General features: G+C 41.4%; 1 protein-coding gene across 1 annotated transcript; it reads left to right on the top strand.

The window, feature by feature from the left end:
- Nucleotides 1-571: 571 nt before the first annotated feature.
- Nucleotides 572-19,316, top strand: mmut (methylmalonyl CoA mutase). Its single transcript, XM_085431390.1, has 13 exons — nucleotides 572-653; nucleotides 1,710-2,143; nucleotides 2,234-2,601; nucleotides 2,690-2,847; nucleotides 9,427-9,598; nucleotides 9,767-10,015; nucleotides 10,209-10,320; nucleotides 12,010-12,125; nucleotides 13,645-13,760; nucleotides 15,073-15,204; nucleotides 15,317-15,464; nucleotides 17,892-18,059; nucleotides 18,460-19,316. The coding sequence occupies exons 2-13, from the start codon at nucleotides 1,747-1,749 to the stop codon at nucleotides 18,586-18,588; spliced, it is 2,265 nt and encodes a 754-aa protein (XP_085287516.1). The 5' UTR covers nucleotides 572-653; nucleotides 1,710-1,746; the 3' UTR covers nucleotides 18,589-19,316.
- Nucleotides 19,317-19,752: the final 436 nt, after the last annotated feature.

The following is a 19,752-nucleotide window of genomic DNA, read 5'->3' as shown; positions in this document are numbered from 1 at the left end:
TAAAATTTCTTTGCAAGAAAAAGGTCCTTGGTGTGCCAAGAAATCTGTATACAGGGGAGAAGGCCTTTAAAACCTGTATTTAATGGTCATCAGGCCAGAAATTAAGATGAATACAGATGTTTCAACTTCCTGGGACCAGTTTTGGGAGGGTCTTTTTCTGTCCCAGCATGACTGCCGCAATGCACAAACCAAGATCCATAAAGGTGTGGTTAGTTAAGTATGTTGTGGGAGAATTCAGCCCCATCTAGCATTTTTCGGATGAACTAATATGGAGATACATCACAACCTGATTTGTCCATGTATTTTATCTCAGTTTCAAAACGTGATATGTTGTTACCATTTTTATTTAACTATGGGTTTGAATTATATGCAGTCATTGCACGTCTGTTTTTATCACCTTGAATTTTCCGACATCAATAGCTGAATAACCCAATAAAGCAAATTAAATATACACATACACTAACAACTGTTTGTGTCGCTCATCTCTACGACAGTCAAATATCTTTGCTGTAACATGTGTTTCCGGTGTAATAGGTCAAAGGGTACTGTAGTTGATTCTCGCAACCGATTGGCTAACTGTCTCTGTTGTCAAACTCCATTGGCTACAGGCACACACGCCTGTCATCAGTCTGAACAAGAAAACAAACGACAAGGTCAGAATTCTGTTGTAATATCTCTGAAAATACTCACTGTTAAACACGCGAGGCACCAATATGCCTCATGTTGTATACCACTGTTTTGCTTTTACGTTTACGCCATTGCAAACGAGTGCAGCTCGGTAGCGTTTTACGGCTAGCTGACTTAGCTTAGCAACGTGTCTAGTCTTTTGTTTTTTTTTTGCATATTGCTCTCATATAAGTCTGTAGTTTTATTCCACCACAGCGACACAAACAGCGCGTGGTTTTGTAATTTGATAAAGTGAGATGTAGTCATGTATTTATTCAGTTTGTTTCTTTACCACTATGCTAATAACTAGTTAGCATCTTCTCTTTTAATTTATCATCTGCAAGTTAAAATACGCCACGAAAGAGCAGGTGTCCACCGCCTGTTACTTAACTTGATTTAGTCACATTGAAATGCATTTTAAAGGTCAACAAACCATAAAAATTTGATGTGCAGAATATTCAGTCAAATCTGATTCAATCTGCATAAAAGTTTGCAAACTTTGCACACATAAGATTTTAAAAGCTTCTCCTCTGGTAGGTATGCTTCTACCAATAACTTTCAATCTAAAATATAAATGATCTTATAAATTACATTTTAGAACTGAGTGCCATATCTCTGTCTTGTAAATGTCTCTGCTGGTACCCAGGACCAAACCTAGCCGTGACCACAATACCTCGGTCTGCCCTGCAACCGTCCAACACGGCCCATCTCTGTAAACTTAACCACATCACTGCAGACTACCTAACCTGCACTTACAATCTGCTATAAAGTTTGAGTACATGGATTTATTATCATTTAATTTGCTTTCAAAAACACTTTAGGATATGAAACAGGCAACTCTAGCAATGCATGCAAAATATCTTCCAAAGTAAATGAGAACATTGCATGTAAGCTTTACATTTCTAGTTTATCAAGTGACACTTGCTGCTGTGTTTTGTATTAAACTGTCAAACAGATTTAATTAGTCATTAACTGGAAATTGCCAGATTGTTCCAACTTACTACAACTGCTGATTTGAGCAGCTTTTTCTCTTCTGCCTCCAGGTTTTTCCATGTGTGAGTGATTAAGCCAACAGTAAGCATGCTGACCGCACAGAGGGCATGTGCAGCGATGGCTGCCCGGCACCTGGTTAGAACTTCAGTCTCCTCATCCCTCACACACTGCTCTCTGATCCATACTTCAGTACCCTGTCAGGACCGTGCTGAGCTGCATTCTGAATGGGCCAGTCTGGCTAAGAAACAGCTGAAGGGGAAGAATCCAGAAGATCTGATCTGGCACACTCCTGAGGGGATTAACATCAAGCCCGTGTACACCAAAACAGACTCAAAAGATGTTGCTGATGAACTGCCAGGAGTGTTTCCTTACACTAGAGGGCCCTATCCCACCATGTACACATACAGACCTTGGACTATCAGGCAGTATGCTGGATTCAGCACTGTTGAGGAGAGCAATAAGTTCTATAAAGACAACATAAAGGGTAGGTTTTGTTGTGGTCTACGTTTTTCACATTTCTGCCAAGCTTGCATTGAAATAATTATTACGCTACTCTTTGACCCTCTCGTTTCAGCTGGTCAGCAGGGTCTTTCTGTGGCCTTTGACCTCCCAACACACCGTGGTTATGACTCGGACAACCCCAGGGTCCACGGAGATGTGGGCATGGCTGGAGTGGCTATAGATACAGTTGAGGACATGAAGTTGCTCTTTGATGGAATCCCATTGGAGAAGATGTCTGTTTCAATGACTATGAATGGAGCAGTTATCCCTGTGTTGGCAATGTTTATTGTCACCGGAGAGGAGCAGGGCGTTCCAAAAGAGAAACTAACTGGCACGATTCAAAATGATATTTTGAAGGAATTTATGGTGCGCAACACCTATATTTTCCCCCCGGAACCTTCCATGCACGCCATTGCAGACATCTTTGCATATACCTCTAAGGTATGTAATAGCACAGGTTTAATGAAACCTTTTTTCCGGTGCTGTTGAACACAGTGTAACTGATTTACTACCACGGTCATGTTCACAGCACATGCCTAAGTTCAACTCCATATCCATCAGTGGCTACCATCTTCAGGAGGCCGGTGCCGATGCCATCTTGGAAGTAGCCTACACCATTGCTAATGGCCTGGAGTACTGCCGCACTGGACTGAAAGCAGGGTTAACCATAGATGAATTTGCTCCAAGGTAAAAGTTGACAAAGTGTTTTAATAATAATGTTATTTAATAATAGTTTATATTTCTGAGAAATCTATGATATAACACGTCACAAATGCCTTCAGGATTGCTGCCAGTGATGGTCACAATATCAACAAATGACAGTTGTGATGTTGGTGAATGAATAAGACGCTCAGTAAATGTCAAAACTTACATTAATATTAATGCACAATGACAGTGATGATGCAGATTTAACCAGTAAACAAATGTTTTTATATCAAACCATTAAATTACTGTGAATCATCATTAAGGTAAAGCCAATTAACCATAAATCTTTAACTATTATCGAAAACAAACATGCAGGTATTGCATGCTCATCATTTCTGCCGCAATTTACCACAAAAAGAAGGGAAAAAAACAAATCAAGTTTTTCTTGGAATTGCACAAATTACACGTTTTTTTTGCTAATATGAGTTCAGTCATGCTAAAAAATAACTACATCACATTCATTTGACAATATTAACAGAGGTGCTACAAAGTTATTTTTGTAAATTAAATGAGATAAAAAGTAAATAAAAGGTAGGTATTCCTCTATATTTAATACATTTTCAAATATATAGATTCAGTCACAGGGGTGCCAATGATTGGAACCTTATTTTTTGTAAAAGCTGTTTAAACATTTCACATCTGGAGTCTGGTGGTCTTTATATTTAAGGTTGTGGTGTCATTATGCCAGTATTGAAACAGCTCCAGTGAGCCTCCAGATAAGTTTGTTAGGTTACAAGACATGTTTAGAAAAGGCTTAAAATATTTAAACTAAATAATTCCACTGAGAGGAATCCATCTACTACTGGTGCAGGTTACCAGTCAATTGCTGCTCCAGCAAATTAAACCCAGGATCGAACCAATATATTAGCTTGTCTAAATGTGTCCATTTAGCAAAGGTGGAAAGTAACGAATTACATTTACTTGCGTTACTGTAATTGAGTAGTTTTTTGTGTATTTGTACTTTTTAAAGTCATTTTTCAAGTCGGTAATTTTACTTTTACTTACCGTATTTCCCGGACTACAGAGCGCACCTGAATATTAGCCGCACAAGCTAAAATCAGGGGAAAATCCTGTTTTGTACATACATTAGCCGCACCTGACTAAAAGCCGCAGGTGTTTCAATGTTGACTTATCATATGTAAGAGAATTGTCAAAAAAAGAACAAAGCGAATTGTCAGGAAAGAGATGGCTGTTTGGAGACATCACTTTTATTAATATTTTGAAAAACAAGTTATGGGTACATATTTGCACATGTACTGTGCTTCATAAATGAGTAACAAATGTAGTACATAACAATAACCTACAGCACACCAGAAAAATAGATTTGGACTACCTTTTAGGCTCAGGTGCAGTGACACGGCTTTAACAAGAAGAAAAGTCAGTCACTCACCATCATCTTTCTCTTCTTCCTGCGCACTAAAACCACCAAAGTCCTCTTCTCCAGTGTCGGAAACGAACAGGCTCAGGATGGCTTCGTCATCCACTCTCCGCTTCTCTCCTTCGTTGTCACTTTCAAAACGAGTCGAACACCCTCAGAAGGGCCGTGGCGGTGTCCTCCTCTCCATCATGCAGCAGTCCAGCCCTTCGAAATCCGTTGGTGATCGTGGATGTTTTCACACTTTTCCACGCTGTCAGAATCCACCGGTGGAGTTGGGCATAACTTGCTTTTCGCAAGTTTATCGCCGCTCATCATCCAGCTGAACGCGTAGCGCTACTTTGAAGTTTGTTTTTCGCGCTACTTCGTACGGCATTACGTTGCCTGGCGGATGGACATGTGACCAACATACCACTCTTGAACCCCGATCCTTCCGCCAGGCAACGTAGTGCCGTACAACAGCGGAACAAACAAAACAAATCCGCTCATGGACAATCCATAGAAAAGCCGCACCTGACTAAAAGCCGCAGGGTTCAAAGCTTGTGCAAAAAGTAGCGGCTTATAGTCCGAGAATTACGGTAAGTATATTTTTTAAAAAGTATTGTACTTCGCTACATTTTCAATCACACCTGTTACTGAGTAAATTAAAAGAACAAACAAAAAAAACCTCCAACATTGTGCTTCGGAAATACTGCAGGGAATGATGGGTAGTAGAACAAATTGGCATTGGGTCACGATAAAGATGGAGTCTGACATTGGTGGTACGGATCCAGCGAAAAAAGAAACCCCGTCGAATTCTGCTGACTCTGAACTCGAAGAAACCGATCTGAACCCCTGGCTATATTTAAGGGACCATTTCGGCTTCAAGTGCAAGAAAGGCAACAGCTTTATTATGCAGTGTAAGCTGTGTTTGCCCAGAGAGACAGAGTTAGCAGCTTTTAGAAATTCCACATCAAACCTGCGCAAGCATGTAGAGGTAAGTTAAATGAAACTTGTACATTTATTTTAGCAAAAAGGCTGTGCTCAAGTTAATCACATTAAGTTAAGACATAAGCTGTTATTGGGCACGTTGTTGTCCACGCAACTTAAATTTTTTTTTACTCGATTGGTAAATTGCCAAAAGAAAATGTGTTTACTTACAATTTTCCTGTTTGTTAATAATAATAATTTATTTTAAAAAAAATAGTTAAATTAGACAGAAGCGGCTACTTTCTTACTTAACCCACATATGTTCACACGTGTGCAGAGGTGTTTTTTTCTGTTCTCAATAGGGGTGCAACGATACTCGTATCGATATTGAACCGTTCGATACAGTGCTTTCGGTTCGGTAAGCATATGTATGAACAATACAACATTTGTAATTTATTTTATCAACTTTCCTTCTGACGATGCTGTCTGTGTTGAGCGCTCAGTGAATCTGCGTTCGACTACTCTGCCTAGGCTGCACTGTCGAGCGCAGATCCACTGAGCGCTCAACACAGACAGCATCTTCAGAAGGAAGAGCGCAGGGCAAGCTAGCGAGACTGAAGTTAAGCTCTCCTTGCAACATGGCAAACTGAACCTCCCCCACCCTCATTCAGATCTGGCGTTTGGAATTATTTTGGTTTTCATGTGACGTATGACCCTGAAGGTAAGCGCGTCATGGACTAAAGTAAAACAGTATGTTGGATGTGCCATGCAATGCTCAATTACATGGGTGGGAACTAGTGTGTTAGCGCAGTTAGCTCATTAACGTGTTGGCCGTCTAGCCCCATGCAGGGGTAGCTCTTTAAGGGAGATTTGCCGTGTTGTGGCGTTAACGTCATTTCAACGAGATTAACGCTGACAGCACTAGTGGGAACACAACGAATATGACTGCACATTTATGCCGACATCATCCTAGTGCAAAGACAAGTGGAAGCAGACAAAAACAACAAGCATGCATGCTACAAACTTTACCCGAGTCATTTAGACAGCCGTTAGCACATGATTCTCCTTATGGGGACCTGATATGTTTAATATTGTGGCGAGCTCAGACAAGGAGGAGACGGAGGTGTCGTTTGGTCTTGCTTCCCGTGAGCTAGCCAGGGAGCACAGCCGTTTATTGACATCTGCAGAAGAACACTGCCGCTAGCTAACTGCTCAGTGCGGCAACCGCACAGCAACAACAACACACAGAGCGCCCTCTGACCCCGGAAGGACACACCGTCGCAGCGAGAAGGCGTCACCCGTCACTATGGCAACATAAACAAAACATAACTGTACAAACAGAACCCCGAACAGCCCTGACCCGCTACATAGCCCCCACCTAAGGGGTCAGTCGTCCCCGACGACCCCATTGCCCCACACAAAGTCCTGCAAATGTCCAGGTGCCTTCTTTTGGCGCACCGGCCGGTCACGACCGGCGGGGGAAAAGTCACTCGGGTCAGAACATGGGGTGCCACCATCATCCCACTTCTGACACCAATGTGGCGAGCTCAGACAAGGAGGAGACGGAGGTGTCGTTTGGTCTTGCTTCCCGTGAGCTAGCCAGGGAGCACAGCCGTTTATTGACATCTGCAGAAGAACACTGCCGCTAGCTAACTGCTCAGCGCGGCAACAGCACAGCAACAACAACAACAACACCACACAGGGCGCCCTCTGACCCCGGAAGGACACACCGTCGCAGCGAGAGGGCGTCACCCGTCACTATGGCAATATAAACAAAACATAACTGTACAAACAGAACCCCGAACAGCCCTGACCCGCTACATAGCCCCCACCTAAGGGGTCAGTCGTCCCCGACGACCCCATTACCCCACACAAAGTCATGCAAATGTCCAGGTGCCTTCTTTTGGCGCACCGGCCGGTCACGGTCACTTGGGTCAGAACATGGGGTGCCACCATCATCCCACTTCTGACACCAATGTGGCGAGCTCAGACAAGGAGGAGACGGAGGTATCGTTTGGTCTTGCTTCCCGTGAGCTAGCCAGGGAGCACAGCCGTTTATTGACATCTGCAGAAGAACACTGCCGCTAGCTAACTGCTCAGCGCGGCAACCTCACAGCAACAACAACACACAGAGCGCCCTCTGACCCCGGAAGGACACACCGTCGCAGCGAGAAGGCGTCACCCGTCACTATGGCAACATAAACAAAACATAACTGTACAAACAGAACCCCGAACAGCCCTGACCCGCTACAATATGCTGCCGAGAATATAGCCCAGAAGAAGCGTATAGTATAGCTTTTATTTTGGAAAGAGCAATTTCTCTGTAATAAACTCTCTTTTCCAAAGATGAGTGATTCCTCAATCAGATACAGGTGTTACCGCGCCAGATCCGCGGCCCCGAACCGTAGTAAGGAAACCTCTGGCAGTTACTTGAAGGTTCCGTAACTGACTCGTAGCCGGAAACAGCTTACTATACAGGTCAACTCCGCTAGCAAAAAGATCGAAGGAGGCGTAGGAAACTGCTTCACCGAACTTTATTTCTTCTCTAAGGCACGAACACCGCGTACAGTGGGCTGAAACAGTTTACTCACACCGGGCATCGCCGACACAACTCTGGCTGTCGAGGGAGTTATTATATTCTTTTTATTTATTTTCTTTTCGTCTCTTCTGTAGCTAACCGTTACTTTTTCCCCTTCTCCGCTCTCTCTCTTCACACACACCAGGCAGTCCCGCTACACACATCCCGAATACATTTCCCATCAGGCTTCATCCTTAAAGGGGCATGCCTGTAACACAGGGCTTGCAAAATCGCTAGCCCGACGTCCCGGGGCTAGCGCCCTCCACACAGGGCGCCCTCTGACCCCGGAAGGACACACCGTCGCAGCGAGAGGGCGTCACCCGTCACTATGGCAACATAAACAAAACATAACTGTACAAACAGAACCCCGAACAGCCCTGACCCGCTACAATATGCTGCTGAGAATATAGCCCAGAAGAAGCGTATAGTATAGCTTTTATTTTGGAAAGAGCCATTTCTCTGTAATAAACTCTCTTTTCCAAAGATGAGTGATTCCTCAATCAGATACAGGGTTTGCAAAATCGCTAGCCCGACGTCCCGGGGCTAGCGATTTTTCCAGTCGGGCTACCAAAATCTATCTCTGCCCTGCCCGTTGGGCTATTGTAGGAAGGAAAAATATATGTCAATGCTTTTGCATTCTTTCAGAAATGTAGCTGGGTAATTATGTCATTGGCATCGGTGAGCCACTGTCAATATGTGACATATTGAAATCGCGTTTGAATTTGCGCTTGTTTTTTGCTTTCACTTTGCAATCGAGCGAACTGTGTATAGAGAGCGACAGTACTGATTGGTGAGTGATGATAATTTGTGCACCAATTCCTCTGACGTCGTCATCATATGAGAGGTTGATCGCACAGAGAATCGCTGACCGTTATGTGTGTGTGTGTGCGTGTGTAAAAGCAGCAGGATATATATTTTAGTTCTGCTGAGGCAAATAAGACAGGTCAGGGTGAAGAAGTGACAGCCAAAGAAAAGCTCACCACAAAACGGAAAAGTTTATATATATAAAAAGAGTTTTGCTCTGAACTGTATTTTATTTCTTGAGAAGACTAATCACTGTAGGGAACCTAATTCCTATTAAGAAGCCTATCTTTTCCATTTTTTGACACAAATCTGGGGTTGGAGGCATTTGATGAACTTGCAATGAATGACCCAAATATGTGATGAAAAACCTTTCCATGTCTTTCCTGTAATTGCTGCTTAGCAGCTGACGTGCACACTGATGCCAGGATATTTGCAGTGTGCCAAAATCAATTGAAATAGTAGCTTCGCCAATTTATTGCCGGGGCTGTGCTTTTCATAAATGTCAGACTGAGACAGATCAGGCAGTTGAATTAGGTTGGATATAAAATTGTAATTATTCAGATCGTTATTATTTGGCGCGGTCTGCAGTTGATTTTGGATGATGTACCCTCTTGATTTGGAAAGTGCTGGTTAAGGATAGCAAATAACAGGAAGGGAAGAAAGGTTATATCCCAAACAACGATCTGATTGATCTGATTTTTAGCTAACTTGTACCACATACCAGTGGTGTATGTGACAGTTATTATATGGCTGCTTAGTGACATTTATATAATCCATAATAAAGCACCAAGGCCAAGCTCTTTTTCTGTATAGAAAACACTAAATTCTATGCTGGTGTGTCACTTGTAATTTTTAACAAACCTCTCTTTTGACATTTTTGTGTTTTTCTTTTCAGGCTGTCGTTCTTCTGGGGCATCGGGATGAATTTCTACATGGAAATTGCCAAGCTGAGGGCAGCCAGGAGGTTATGGGCTACGCTCATTAAAGACAATTTCCAGCCCAAGAATGCCAAGTCTCTCCTCCTGCGCACACACTGCCAGACCTCAGGCTGGTCTCTCACTGAACAAGTAAGTATGAATTGTTTTATTGAATGCTCTCACAGTACGAGGAGATAATTGGCCAACTTTGAGATCCCGAATTGTTAGATTTCGAAATCTGCAAATAAAGACAGAAATGTAAAAATGAAAATTGTAAATGAATTAATCAGTATTAATGTGCCATGTGACCGCTCTCAGGATCCATACAACAATGTGATCCGCACGGTGATTGAAGCCATGGCCGCTGTGTTTGGGGGGACCCAGTCGCTGCACACCAACTCTTTCGATGAAGCTCTGGGCTTGCCCACCGTGAAAAGCGCTCGCATCGCCAGGAACACTCAGATCATCATCCAGGAGGAGTCGGGCATCCCCAAAGTTGCAGATCCTTGGGGAGGCTCGCACATGATGGAGGCTCTCACAGATGATGTCTATAACACTGCTTTGAAGGTTGGTCGCAGGGCCAAAGGCAGTAACCAGAGCGGTGAATTAATTATTGTTAACCATTAACCATTTTTGACCTGAATCTTGTATTGTGCAGGCTTTATTTCTCCTTTGCTCCAAGTGCTCTTGCTGTAGCTTTAGAACAGCAACCCATAATCATAAAGAGATTCTTTTATAGCTGGTCTTTTGCTTTTTATAGTTTATTAAAGACATCGAAGAGATGGGAGGCATGGCCAAAGCGGTAGCCGAGGGAATTCCAAAGCTCCGTATTGAGGAATGTGCTGCTCGTAGACAGGCCCGCATTGACTCAGGTACTGCATAAAGGTGACTTCTTTATAAGGCCTTAAAGCCTCTCTTTCTTTAACCTCCCTCCTGACTTTAATTACTTAAAGCAGTCCTAACATTTAACCTGCCCTCTGCCTGTGCTGCAGTGAAACGGAGAATTTACATCTCAATTCAAAGAGAAAAAAAGGGATGTTGTTTCAATGTGAATACAGAAAGAAGTGGTTAGCAAATCTCTAAAACCCATATTTTATTCACAATAGAACATAGAAAACATCAAATGTTTCAACTGAGTTTATGTTTTATAAAGAGTATTAGCTCATTTTAAAACATGCGTGAAAAAAAGTTGGGACGGTGGCAACGAAAGGCTGGAAAAGTGTCATTTTGTAACTATCTAGGTTAACTGGCAACATGCCACTAACATGATCGGGTATAAAAAGAGCATCTTAGACAGGCAGATGTTCATCAATCTCCCAAAACTGATTAGATATTTTTAGAATAATTACATGATCTGCAGAACGTAATATCATCAAATGATTCTGAGAATCTGGAGAAATATCTGTGCGATAGGGACAGGATGAAAATCAAGTCTGTGTGCCTGTGACACAAAACAGACACGATTCAGTCACTCGGAAATCAGTGCAGCACTTGCAGAAATCACTGTCTCTGAAGTCAAAGGAGCTTGCAAAGAAAAGCGTCTGGACTTCTTTAACCCTGGAGAAACCATGGGGTCGGATCTGACCCCATGGTTTCTCCAGGGTTAAGTTGCTTGAAGACGTTTCACCTCTCATCCGAGAAGCTTCTTCAGTTCTAAGGTCAAATGGTGGGGAGTCCCAGATTTAAACCTAGCCACCATCTGACCTTAGAACTGAAGAAGCTTCTCGGATGAGAGGTGAAACGTCTTCAAGCAACTTAAAGAAGTCCAGACGCTTTTCTTTGCAAGCTCCTTTGACTACGATGACCTGGATGACTGAGAACCTTCACAGATACACTGTCTCTGAATATTCTGAGCCACAGTGAGGGAAAATGGAAAACTGGTGTGTGATTGAATGAACTGACGTTTGAACTTCTTTTTGGAAAACACTGAGGCTGTGTCCTCTGTAATAAAAAGGAGAGGGACTATTTATTGGCAACTTGAAGATCTGAAAAGACGCTGTGAGTGCTGAAAGGTATAAAACAGGTTTTAGAGCTGCATCCAGATGTATTTCTTTTTCAGGGAAGGCCTTTCATATTTCAGCAAGATGATGCCAAACGGCATACACTGTCTTTCACAAATGTGTGACTTCGTGCTAAATTCATCAGTTGAAAACATTTGAAATATCATGAAACTAAAAAAATACAAGAAAGCAGACCCAGGACTGTTGAGCAGCTAGAATCCTCCATCAGACATAAACAGGACAACGGTTCTCTCCAGCTGCTCGTCTCCTCCGTTTACAGACTGTCGTTAAAAGAAGAGCTGATGCTGCGCAGCAGTAAACATGGCCGTGTCCCAACTTTTTAGAGATGTGTTGCTGCCATGACATTCGAAATGAGCTAATATTTTCATTAAACGCTGCAGTGTCGCAGTTTACATGTACTTGAAGTTGTATATTTAAAAGGATAACCTTTCTCACCAGATCATAATGATCTTCATTTCTTCTCATCATCGCCCTAATAACTTACCATTTACTTCCTTTGTGTCTGTCATTTATCCTCTGTCATTCTCCTGAATGTTTCAGGCTCAGAAGTTATTGTTGGTGTGAACAAGTACCGTCTGGAGAAAGAGGAGACGGTGGAGGTCCTGGCCATAGATAACACTGTGGTGCGCCAGAAGCAGATTGAAAAACTGAAAAAGGTCAGTGGTACAGTGAACAGCTTGATGAATTGGCAGTATGACAGGTATAATATACGCCTTTCAAAGACACATGCGCCTTTTAATCGGCACAGGAGGGTTTTTTTTTTTTCTTTAAACTGGAAAAAACGGTTTGCAGAGTTTGGGAAACATCAAGGCTTTCTAATCTTCTAATGGTTTTTTAATTTCACAGTTCCAAAACAGCAATGGTCATTCAAAACACTTTATATTATAAGGTTTGCCCTTTAAAGCCTGAAACATGAAATGTTAGAAATAAAAATCTATTTTCCTTTGAACATTGAGGGTTTATTGAACTTTCTCTCACATAACATAAAAAAACAAAAAAAACAACAAAACACACACACATATATATATATATATATATATATATATATATATATATATATTTTTTTTTTTTTTTTTTTATGTGAGAGAAAGTTCAATAAACACTCAATGTTCAAAGGAAAATAGATTTATTTTCTTTGCAGTTACTGCTTAAAAACTTATTTTGCACTTTATTTAGGTATTTGGGAGAAGTCTCAAAAACGTTTGTACTGAATACAATAAACTACTTTGTTGGGTTCAGACCCTACAGCTTTATTTAGGATAGTTACACATTGTGAGACACTGAGCTGTCTGCAAAATGTACTTTTCTACATATGGTCCCAGTTTGCTGACATAACCAAGTGATGAATATAAAAATTCATCACGATTTTCCGCACACAAAAATAAGTAAGTAAAAAGTAAGTAACATTTATTTATATAGCGCTTTTCACAGATAAAAATCACAAAGTGCTTTACAACACAAGAAATGGAAATATAAAACAATGTAACAGTAAATAAAACAGCAATGTAAAACAACAAAACAATAAAAACAACCTAAGAAGAAATTAATCAAATGCTTTTCTAAATAAAAATGTCTTCAGCTGTTTTTTATAAGAATCAACGTGCAGCGCAGAGACATTGGAAGACACAACCGTGATGCCGCTGCCTGATCGGCCCGATCACCACGAGTTTTAAAACAAGTGCGCAGTACCACCAGCAGTCTCTGGTCTAATGAACTTAAAGCTCGAGAAGATGAATGCGGTTTCAGCAGGTCAGATAAATATTGGGGAGCTTGACCATGTAGGGCCCTAAAGGTTAGAACTACAATTTTAAGATGAAACCTAAAACTTACAGGCAACCAGTGAAGGGGGGCTAAAACTGTAATATGAGTAATATGAGATCTTCTCTTGGTGCCTGTTAAGAGACGTTCTGCAGCGTTGTGCACAGTCTGAAGACGATAGAAGGCTGATTTGTTAAAACAAGTAAAAAGACCGTTACAGTAGTCTAAATGGGAAGGAATAAAAGCATGAATAATAATCTCAAGTTCAGGCTTTGACACCATTAGTCTGAGTTTTGAAATATTCCTTAAATGATAAAAACAAAAGTACCCAAACCTGTATAAGTAGTATATACAACAGCATGATGGATTAAAACATTTAAGTGCCATGTTTATATCACATTGCCTCCTTTTCTTTAGGTGAGGGAGAGCCGTGACCCTGAGAAAGCCAAGAATTGTCTGGCTGCCATTGAGGAGTGTGCCCGAACCAGGGAGGGCAACCTTTTAGCTCTGGCTGTGGAGGCATCAAGAGCCAGGTCAGAACTGACTCAGAAAAACTCCTTTGATCAGTCTTATGTCTGCGTGAACGCTGCTTCAAAACCTCAGTCAGGCTGCAGTTTTATTCTGGTCTGTTGTTCCTTTGTTAATCAGTGTAAATCGTTTCCTAATCAGTGCCTTCAAATGAGCAGAGTGACCTTTTCCAGCACTAGAAGGGCGATCGTGGCTCAAGAGTTGGGTGTTCGTCTTGTAATCGGAAGGTTGCCGGTTCGAGCCCCAGCTCGGACAGTCTCGGTCGTCGTGTCCTTGGGCAAGACACTTCACCTGCCGCCTACTGGTGATGGCCAGAGGGGCCGATGGCGCAATATGGCAGCCTCGCCTCTGTCAGTCTGCCCCAGGGCAGCTGTGGCTACAACTGTAGCTGCCTCCACCAGTGTGTGCATGAATAGTGGAAAGCGCTTTGAGGGGTCCCGAAAATGCAATCCATTATTATTATTAGATAACTGCTATTAAATGCACCCATCCTGTGTGAATGTATTTACCACTACACTGTAATCCACTCTGTGCTTTTTCTTCAAGGGGTTTTTGTTTCTGGGTAACTTTTAGCACCGGTTTTCAATTTCCTTTCATACCCAAAACTGTTATGTGACAAACCAAATCACGAGGAATAGAAGGTTAAAAGGCGTAAAACACAGAATATAATCGATATATATATAATGTCATCTCTACACACCAGCACACCTGCAGCCTGTTCATGTGCTACAGCTTCTACAATACCAGAGTCTGACTGGTGTGTTCTGATAATCTGCAGCAGGTTATTTAATAGTCATTAGTTACTCTGATATTAGGTTAAGAAGCTGGTCACATGGGAAATTAAACGTTATTGTTACATTATCAGCCTTACTCTCTGGTCTTGAGAATGTAATAATGAACTGTGTAACGCTTGGGTGCAATATTATGTGAAGAGTTCACGTGCTAATTGCAGCTTATTTCCTTGGATGCAGGGGGATAGCCTGACTGGGAACGCTTATAACGGCTTCATATCCGGTTATCTCTAAAAAAACCATTTAAATTCCTTCCAATATGTTTTTTTCATATAAACACAAGTGCCTCGCTAATTTACATTTCAACAGCTGATTTAAAATTAGCAGTAAAATTACGTATCTGTTGCTTTTTTATTACCCTCTGCGGATCAGTGACGACACGAGAGCTCCCATAATTCACAATGAGCATACAATGATACAATTTGTAATGCTATTATTAAAAAACAGGCTATTAGTGTATTGAGTGTGGGTATCTTAAAATAGTGCTTAATGATTATTTATCACTCGAATCTGCTCCTTTCTGCAGATGCTCTGTTGGTGAGATAACTGAAGCCATGAAGAAGGTGTTTGGGGAACACAAGGCCAGCACCAGGATGGTGAGCGGGGCTTACCGCACTGAGTTCGGAGAGCATGAAGAGATCACTCTGGCCAACAACAGGTAGAAAATAATAACAATTTATTTCATGACCTTTATAATTTACATGCTAGACTCTCGATTTGCTGATTCAAGTAAAATTCTTCTTCCCCCCCATTAAAAAAAACAAACAAAGAGTTGCAGAGTTCAAGAGCCATGAGGGGAGGAATCCTCGATTGCTGGTGGCAAAGATGGGGCAGGATGGTCACGACAGAGGTGCCAAAGTTATCGCCACTGGGTTTGCAGACCTGGGCTTCGATGTAGACATCGGACCACTGTTTCAGGTGAATGTTGTACCAAGGAAATAGGATGTTTTACTGCCTGTAATGACCTCAATCTGATAATATATGTATCAGAATTGTTTCGTTTTGTTCATTTGTTTCAAACTTCAAATTCAAATTCAAATTTTATTTGTCACATACACAGTCATACACAGTACGATATGCAGTGAAATGCTTACACAACTGCTCGTGACCTAAAGAAAAAAAATGGCTATGAATAAGATAGGAAATAAATATGAAAATTAAAAAGGGTAAATTTAACTAGGAAGGAATAAAATAAAATATAAAAATTAAAGTTAAAAATGAAATAACTGCACAGCAACAAATTAGAATGAAGGGTAAATTTAACTGGGAAAGAATAAGATAAAAGATATAAATTAAAGTTGAAAATAAAATAACTGTACAACAAAATACACAATACACAGTATAGAACTATATAAGAATGTATGAAGAAATATATATATATATTTACACACACACACACACACACACACACACACACAATAACAGCAGCTGTCCAAGTATTAAATGGAAATGAAGAATATAATGTCCAGTGTTGTGCAATCCACATTTGTGTCTTGTGCAGTGCAAATATGCTTGAAGTGATTCGATTAGATGACCACGCATCTAATCGAATTAGTGTAAACAAAGTCCAGAATGTCCAGTGTGTGTGTAAGAACCATATGTGTGGGTCAGTACTGTGTGGTGGTGTGATTGAGAGACCGTATCGCCTGCGGGAAGAAGCTCCTCCTCAGTCTCTCTGTGTTGGTCTTCAGGGAGCGGAATCGCTTTCCTGACCTCAGCAGAGAGAACAGTCTGTTGTTGGGATGGCTGAGGTCCTTCACGATCTTCCTGGCCTTGGTCCAGCACCGCCTGCTGTAGATTGAGTGCAGGTCAGGGAGCTCGGAGCGGATGGTGCGCTCAGCTGACCGCACAACCCTCTGTAGAGCTCGTCTGTCCTGCATGGTGCTGTTCCCGAACCAGGTTGAGATGTTTCCCGCCAGGATGCTCTCTATGGTGCACGAGTAAAAGTTCCTGAGTTTCGGTACCGGTACCGTGTTATTGTCGGTGCTTACTGCAGCTGTCACACTCGAGTGGAAGAGAAGTGTTATTAATATACATACAATACAAAAACTGTAGGCTCAGGGCTCTGAGCTGCAGCAGGCTATGTCGATTGGGTGTCTGCACTAAGTTCAGCATCGATATGGGGCTCCGTGGGGAGCCCGAGACCACCAGGTTGTCTAAGGAGAGGTGCAACTGCGCCCAGGCCACACCCCGCCACATGCGGTTTTTCTGTTATTCGAAGTGTCCGAGGCATTTAAGGTCTTCTTTTGTGTTAAAGAGTAGTTAAAAAATAACTGATGCTCACACCTCAGATTTCTATGTAATCGGAAAGGTTTTGCTCTCTACATAATGCTCTGTAATGTGTAGTACTGACAAGCTACATCAAGAAATGGTGACGAACCCCGACTCCATACCGCATTAGCTTTAAGTGAATTTCAGATGCATATATAAGCTGAAGACATGCTGTTGGCGATTGTCATAACTTTTAAAAAATGAATGACATGCCGCTGAAGTCATACAGACGCAATCGCCGCATCTTTGTTGGACAGTTCAAAAGTTCAGACAACCTAAATGTGCTTATTTAAGCTTCGCCAGATGATCTCATGGTCTGTGTGCATTTTGAATTGAGCCCTACAGCTAATTATGTCACACTTTGTTGGTATGAGTTCGCACCACTGATCACAGGGCTTGGTGTTAAGCTCAGCTGGTGGTGGTAAGTAAAGCGTGGCGTTAAACTGCTGTTATTTTTATCCCAGCTCATAAAAAAAGACAGAGGGAACTCAAGTATTAATATTCAAGTGTTACGCTGTTTCTGAAAAAACTGGAAAAATTAATCAAGACGATATCAAACATTGAAACTAAGAGATGTGACTGTGAAATAGGATTTAGAAAACACTCATTAAAAACTGCTGGGAGTGACTTCACGTTGTAATGCTTTACACAGTTGCCTAACAACCAAGACATCCCCGCTTAGATGGTGGGAGGAGACAAAAATCTCTCTGGGGTTTTGTCAGGAAAAAAATTAAGAGAAATGTATAATGGAAAAATAAATCTAGTAATGTGAGTGTGAGTCTTTTAGAAGTAATGATGGGCTCTGTGAAAGACTGTGTAGGCACAGTCAACAAATTAAAAAATAACATTTCTATGGAAAAGCCTTTCATTGTTATTAAAATGTGACACATGAAAACAAAAAGACACATTAAGTGATCTTTGGGCATTTTGGCAGTTCTACATAAAAAAAAATGACATTTTGAGAACAATACAGTAGCAGCATTACTGTTGCATTCATGTTTATTTTCCTCAAATCCTGCCCACCTCACTCTGAGTTGTTTGTGTGTTTTCCTCTTCTTTCTTTCTCCTAAACAGACCCCCCGGGAGGTGGCCCAGCAGGCGGTTGATGCAGACGTTCACTGCGTCGGGGTCAGCACGCTGGCCGCAGGACACAAGACCCTGGTGCCAGAGCTCATCAAGGAACTCCAAAAACTCAACAGGCCAGATATACTTGTCATCTGTGGAGGTGTCATCCCACCCCAGGTAAGCAGTCCATGCATGGTTTCCTTTGGATAATTAAAGCATTCCAGAGGATTTTATCTCCTAATGCGCCTTTTTTTTAGAGCCTGAAATGTAAGTCTAAGATTGTACGTTTGAAATTAAACAGATAGACGAAAAACACAATCTATAAATGCTCAAGTGTCTTTCTTTCCATCCCTTTCCTATTAGCTTAATATTTGCTGAACACTTAAATCCTTTTACCTTTCAAGGATTATTGAAGTTGTGGTAATTAATTGACAATATCCATCCCACTCCAGATAATAAAAGTTGAATTACTATTTCGTTTTTTAAGAGTGCATCGCCTTTTTAAAGATTAAAACATTTACCAACATTGCCTGAACACCGTGAATCTAAACCGTGTGACGCCTCTGTTTGAATGCAGGACTACGAGTTCTTGTACCACAGTGGCGTATGCGCCATCTTTGGCCCAGGAACCAGGATCCCACAGGCTGCAGTGGAGGTTATTGACAACATTGAGAAGAGCCTGGACAAGAATCGACAAGCAATGTGAAAGCTAACTGCAAAAAGCGAACTGCTTGTTCAAGCATCTGTACAGGATCAGTCTGACTGGTAGCACGAGGATGTAAAAGAAAAAGCAAGACTAATTGTTACATTTAGTTTTTTGTGTGTTCATTAACAACACTCAAAATGAACAATGCAACGTCAGACAAACCTCAGTAGGATTTGAATGACGTTTGTTAATGATTTCACCCTTTGCATCATACCTGTGTGATCTGTATTGATTTCTTAATCAGCCAGATTATATTACATCTGAAATTCCAGAAAATTCCAAAGTGTAAAAGAAAGCACTTATTATACACTGTTATTCCAATTAGGATTATGATGTGACAGAAATTTGCCCTTTTTTCTTTACAATCCAAGATAAAACACGGGGAAAACCACAAACCTGCTTTGAATGTATTTTTTGAAATGTCTCTGTGTAATTTAATAACGTAGCAGAGTGTGATTAGTGCCAGTGTGGTGGAGATGGATCAATCCTCTTATATAACTTTATCCCTGCCTCTTATTTTCATGGATATGATAGTCCTGTAAGTGGCCTTCTGTCGCTCTGATCTCGACTCTTTGCATCAATCATAAATTTGTTCCGAGGATAAAACCCCGTCACAGTGGTCGGAGTTTATGAAGCCGTTAGAGAAAAGTATTTTTCTGATTGTGACTCTGAATTCGGTTTACTGGTCTTTACTCAAAATAAATACTGTGAACTTTGGAAATGTATAAGCTGAAGCATGTTCTTGTTGTGAAAGGACAAAAGATGACAATTTAGTTGCAGGTGCATAATGGTCTGGTCTGAGTATCTTAGGAACTACTGATTTACTGGGATTTCCACACACAACCATCTGTAGACTTTATAGAAAATGGTGTGAAAAAGAGAAAAATATCCAGTGAGCAGCAGCTGAGTGAAAAGGCCTTGATGATGTCAGAGCTCGGAGGAAAGTGGCCTGCTTTAGCTGATAAGAAGGTAACAAAAAACAAGTAACTCATATGAACTCTTGTTACAACCAAGGAAGGCAGAAGAGCATCTCTAAATGCACAGTGCAGAGTAGAGTTTGCATGGGCTCACCAAAATTGATGAAGATCATAAAAATGCTTCCATTACTGATGAGTCTCAATTTCAGCCCTGACATTTGACTGGGAGGGTGAGAATCTGGCTTAA

The sequence above is a fragment of the Copadichromis virginalis genome, linkage group LG15 (genome assembly GCF_057382275.1).
Source record: "Copadichromis virginalis isolate Kocher_CV1m ecotype Utaka linkage group LG15, C_Virginalis_male_GT1.1, whole genome shotgun sequence".
In the NCBI taxonomy this organism is placed as follows: domain Eukaryota; kingdom Metazoa; phylum Chordata; class Actinopteri; order Cichliformes; family Cichlidae; genus Copadichromis; species Copadichromis virginalis.
The sequence above is the reverse complement of the archived record's forward strand: the minus strand, read 5'-3'. Positions and strand labels throughout refer to the sequence as shown.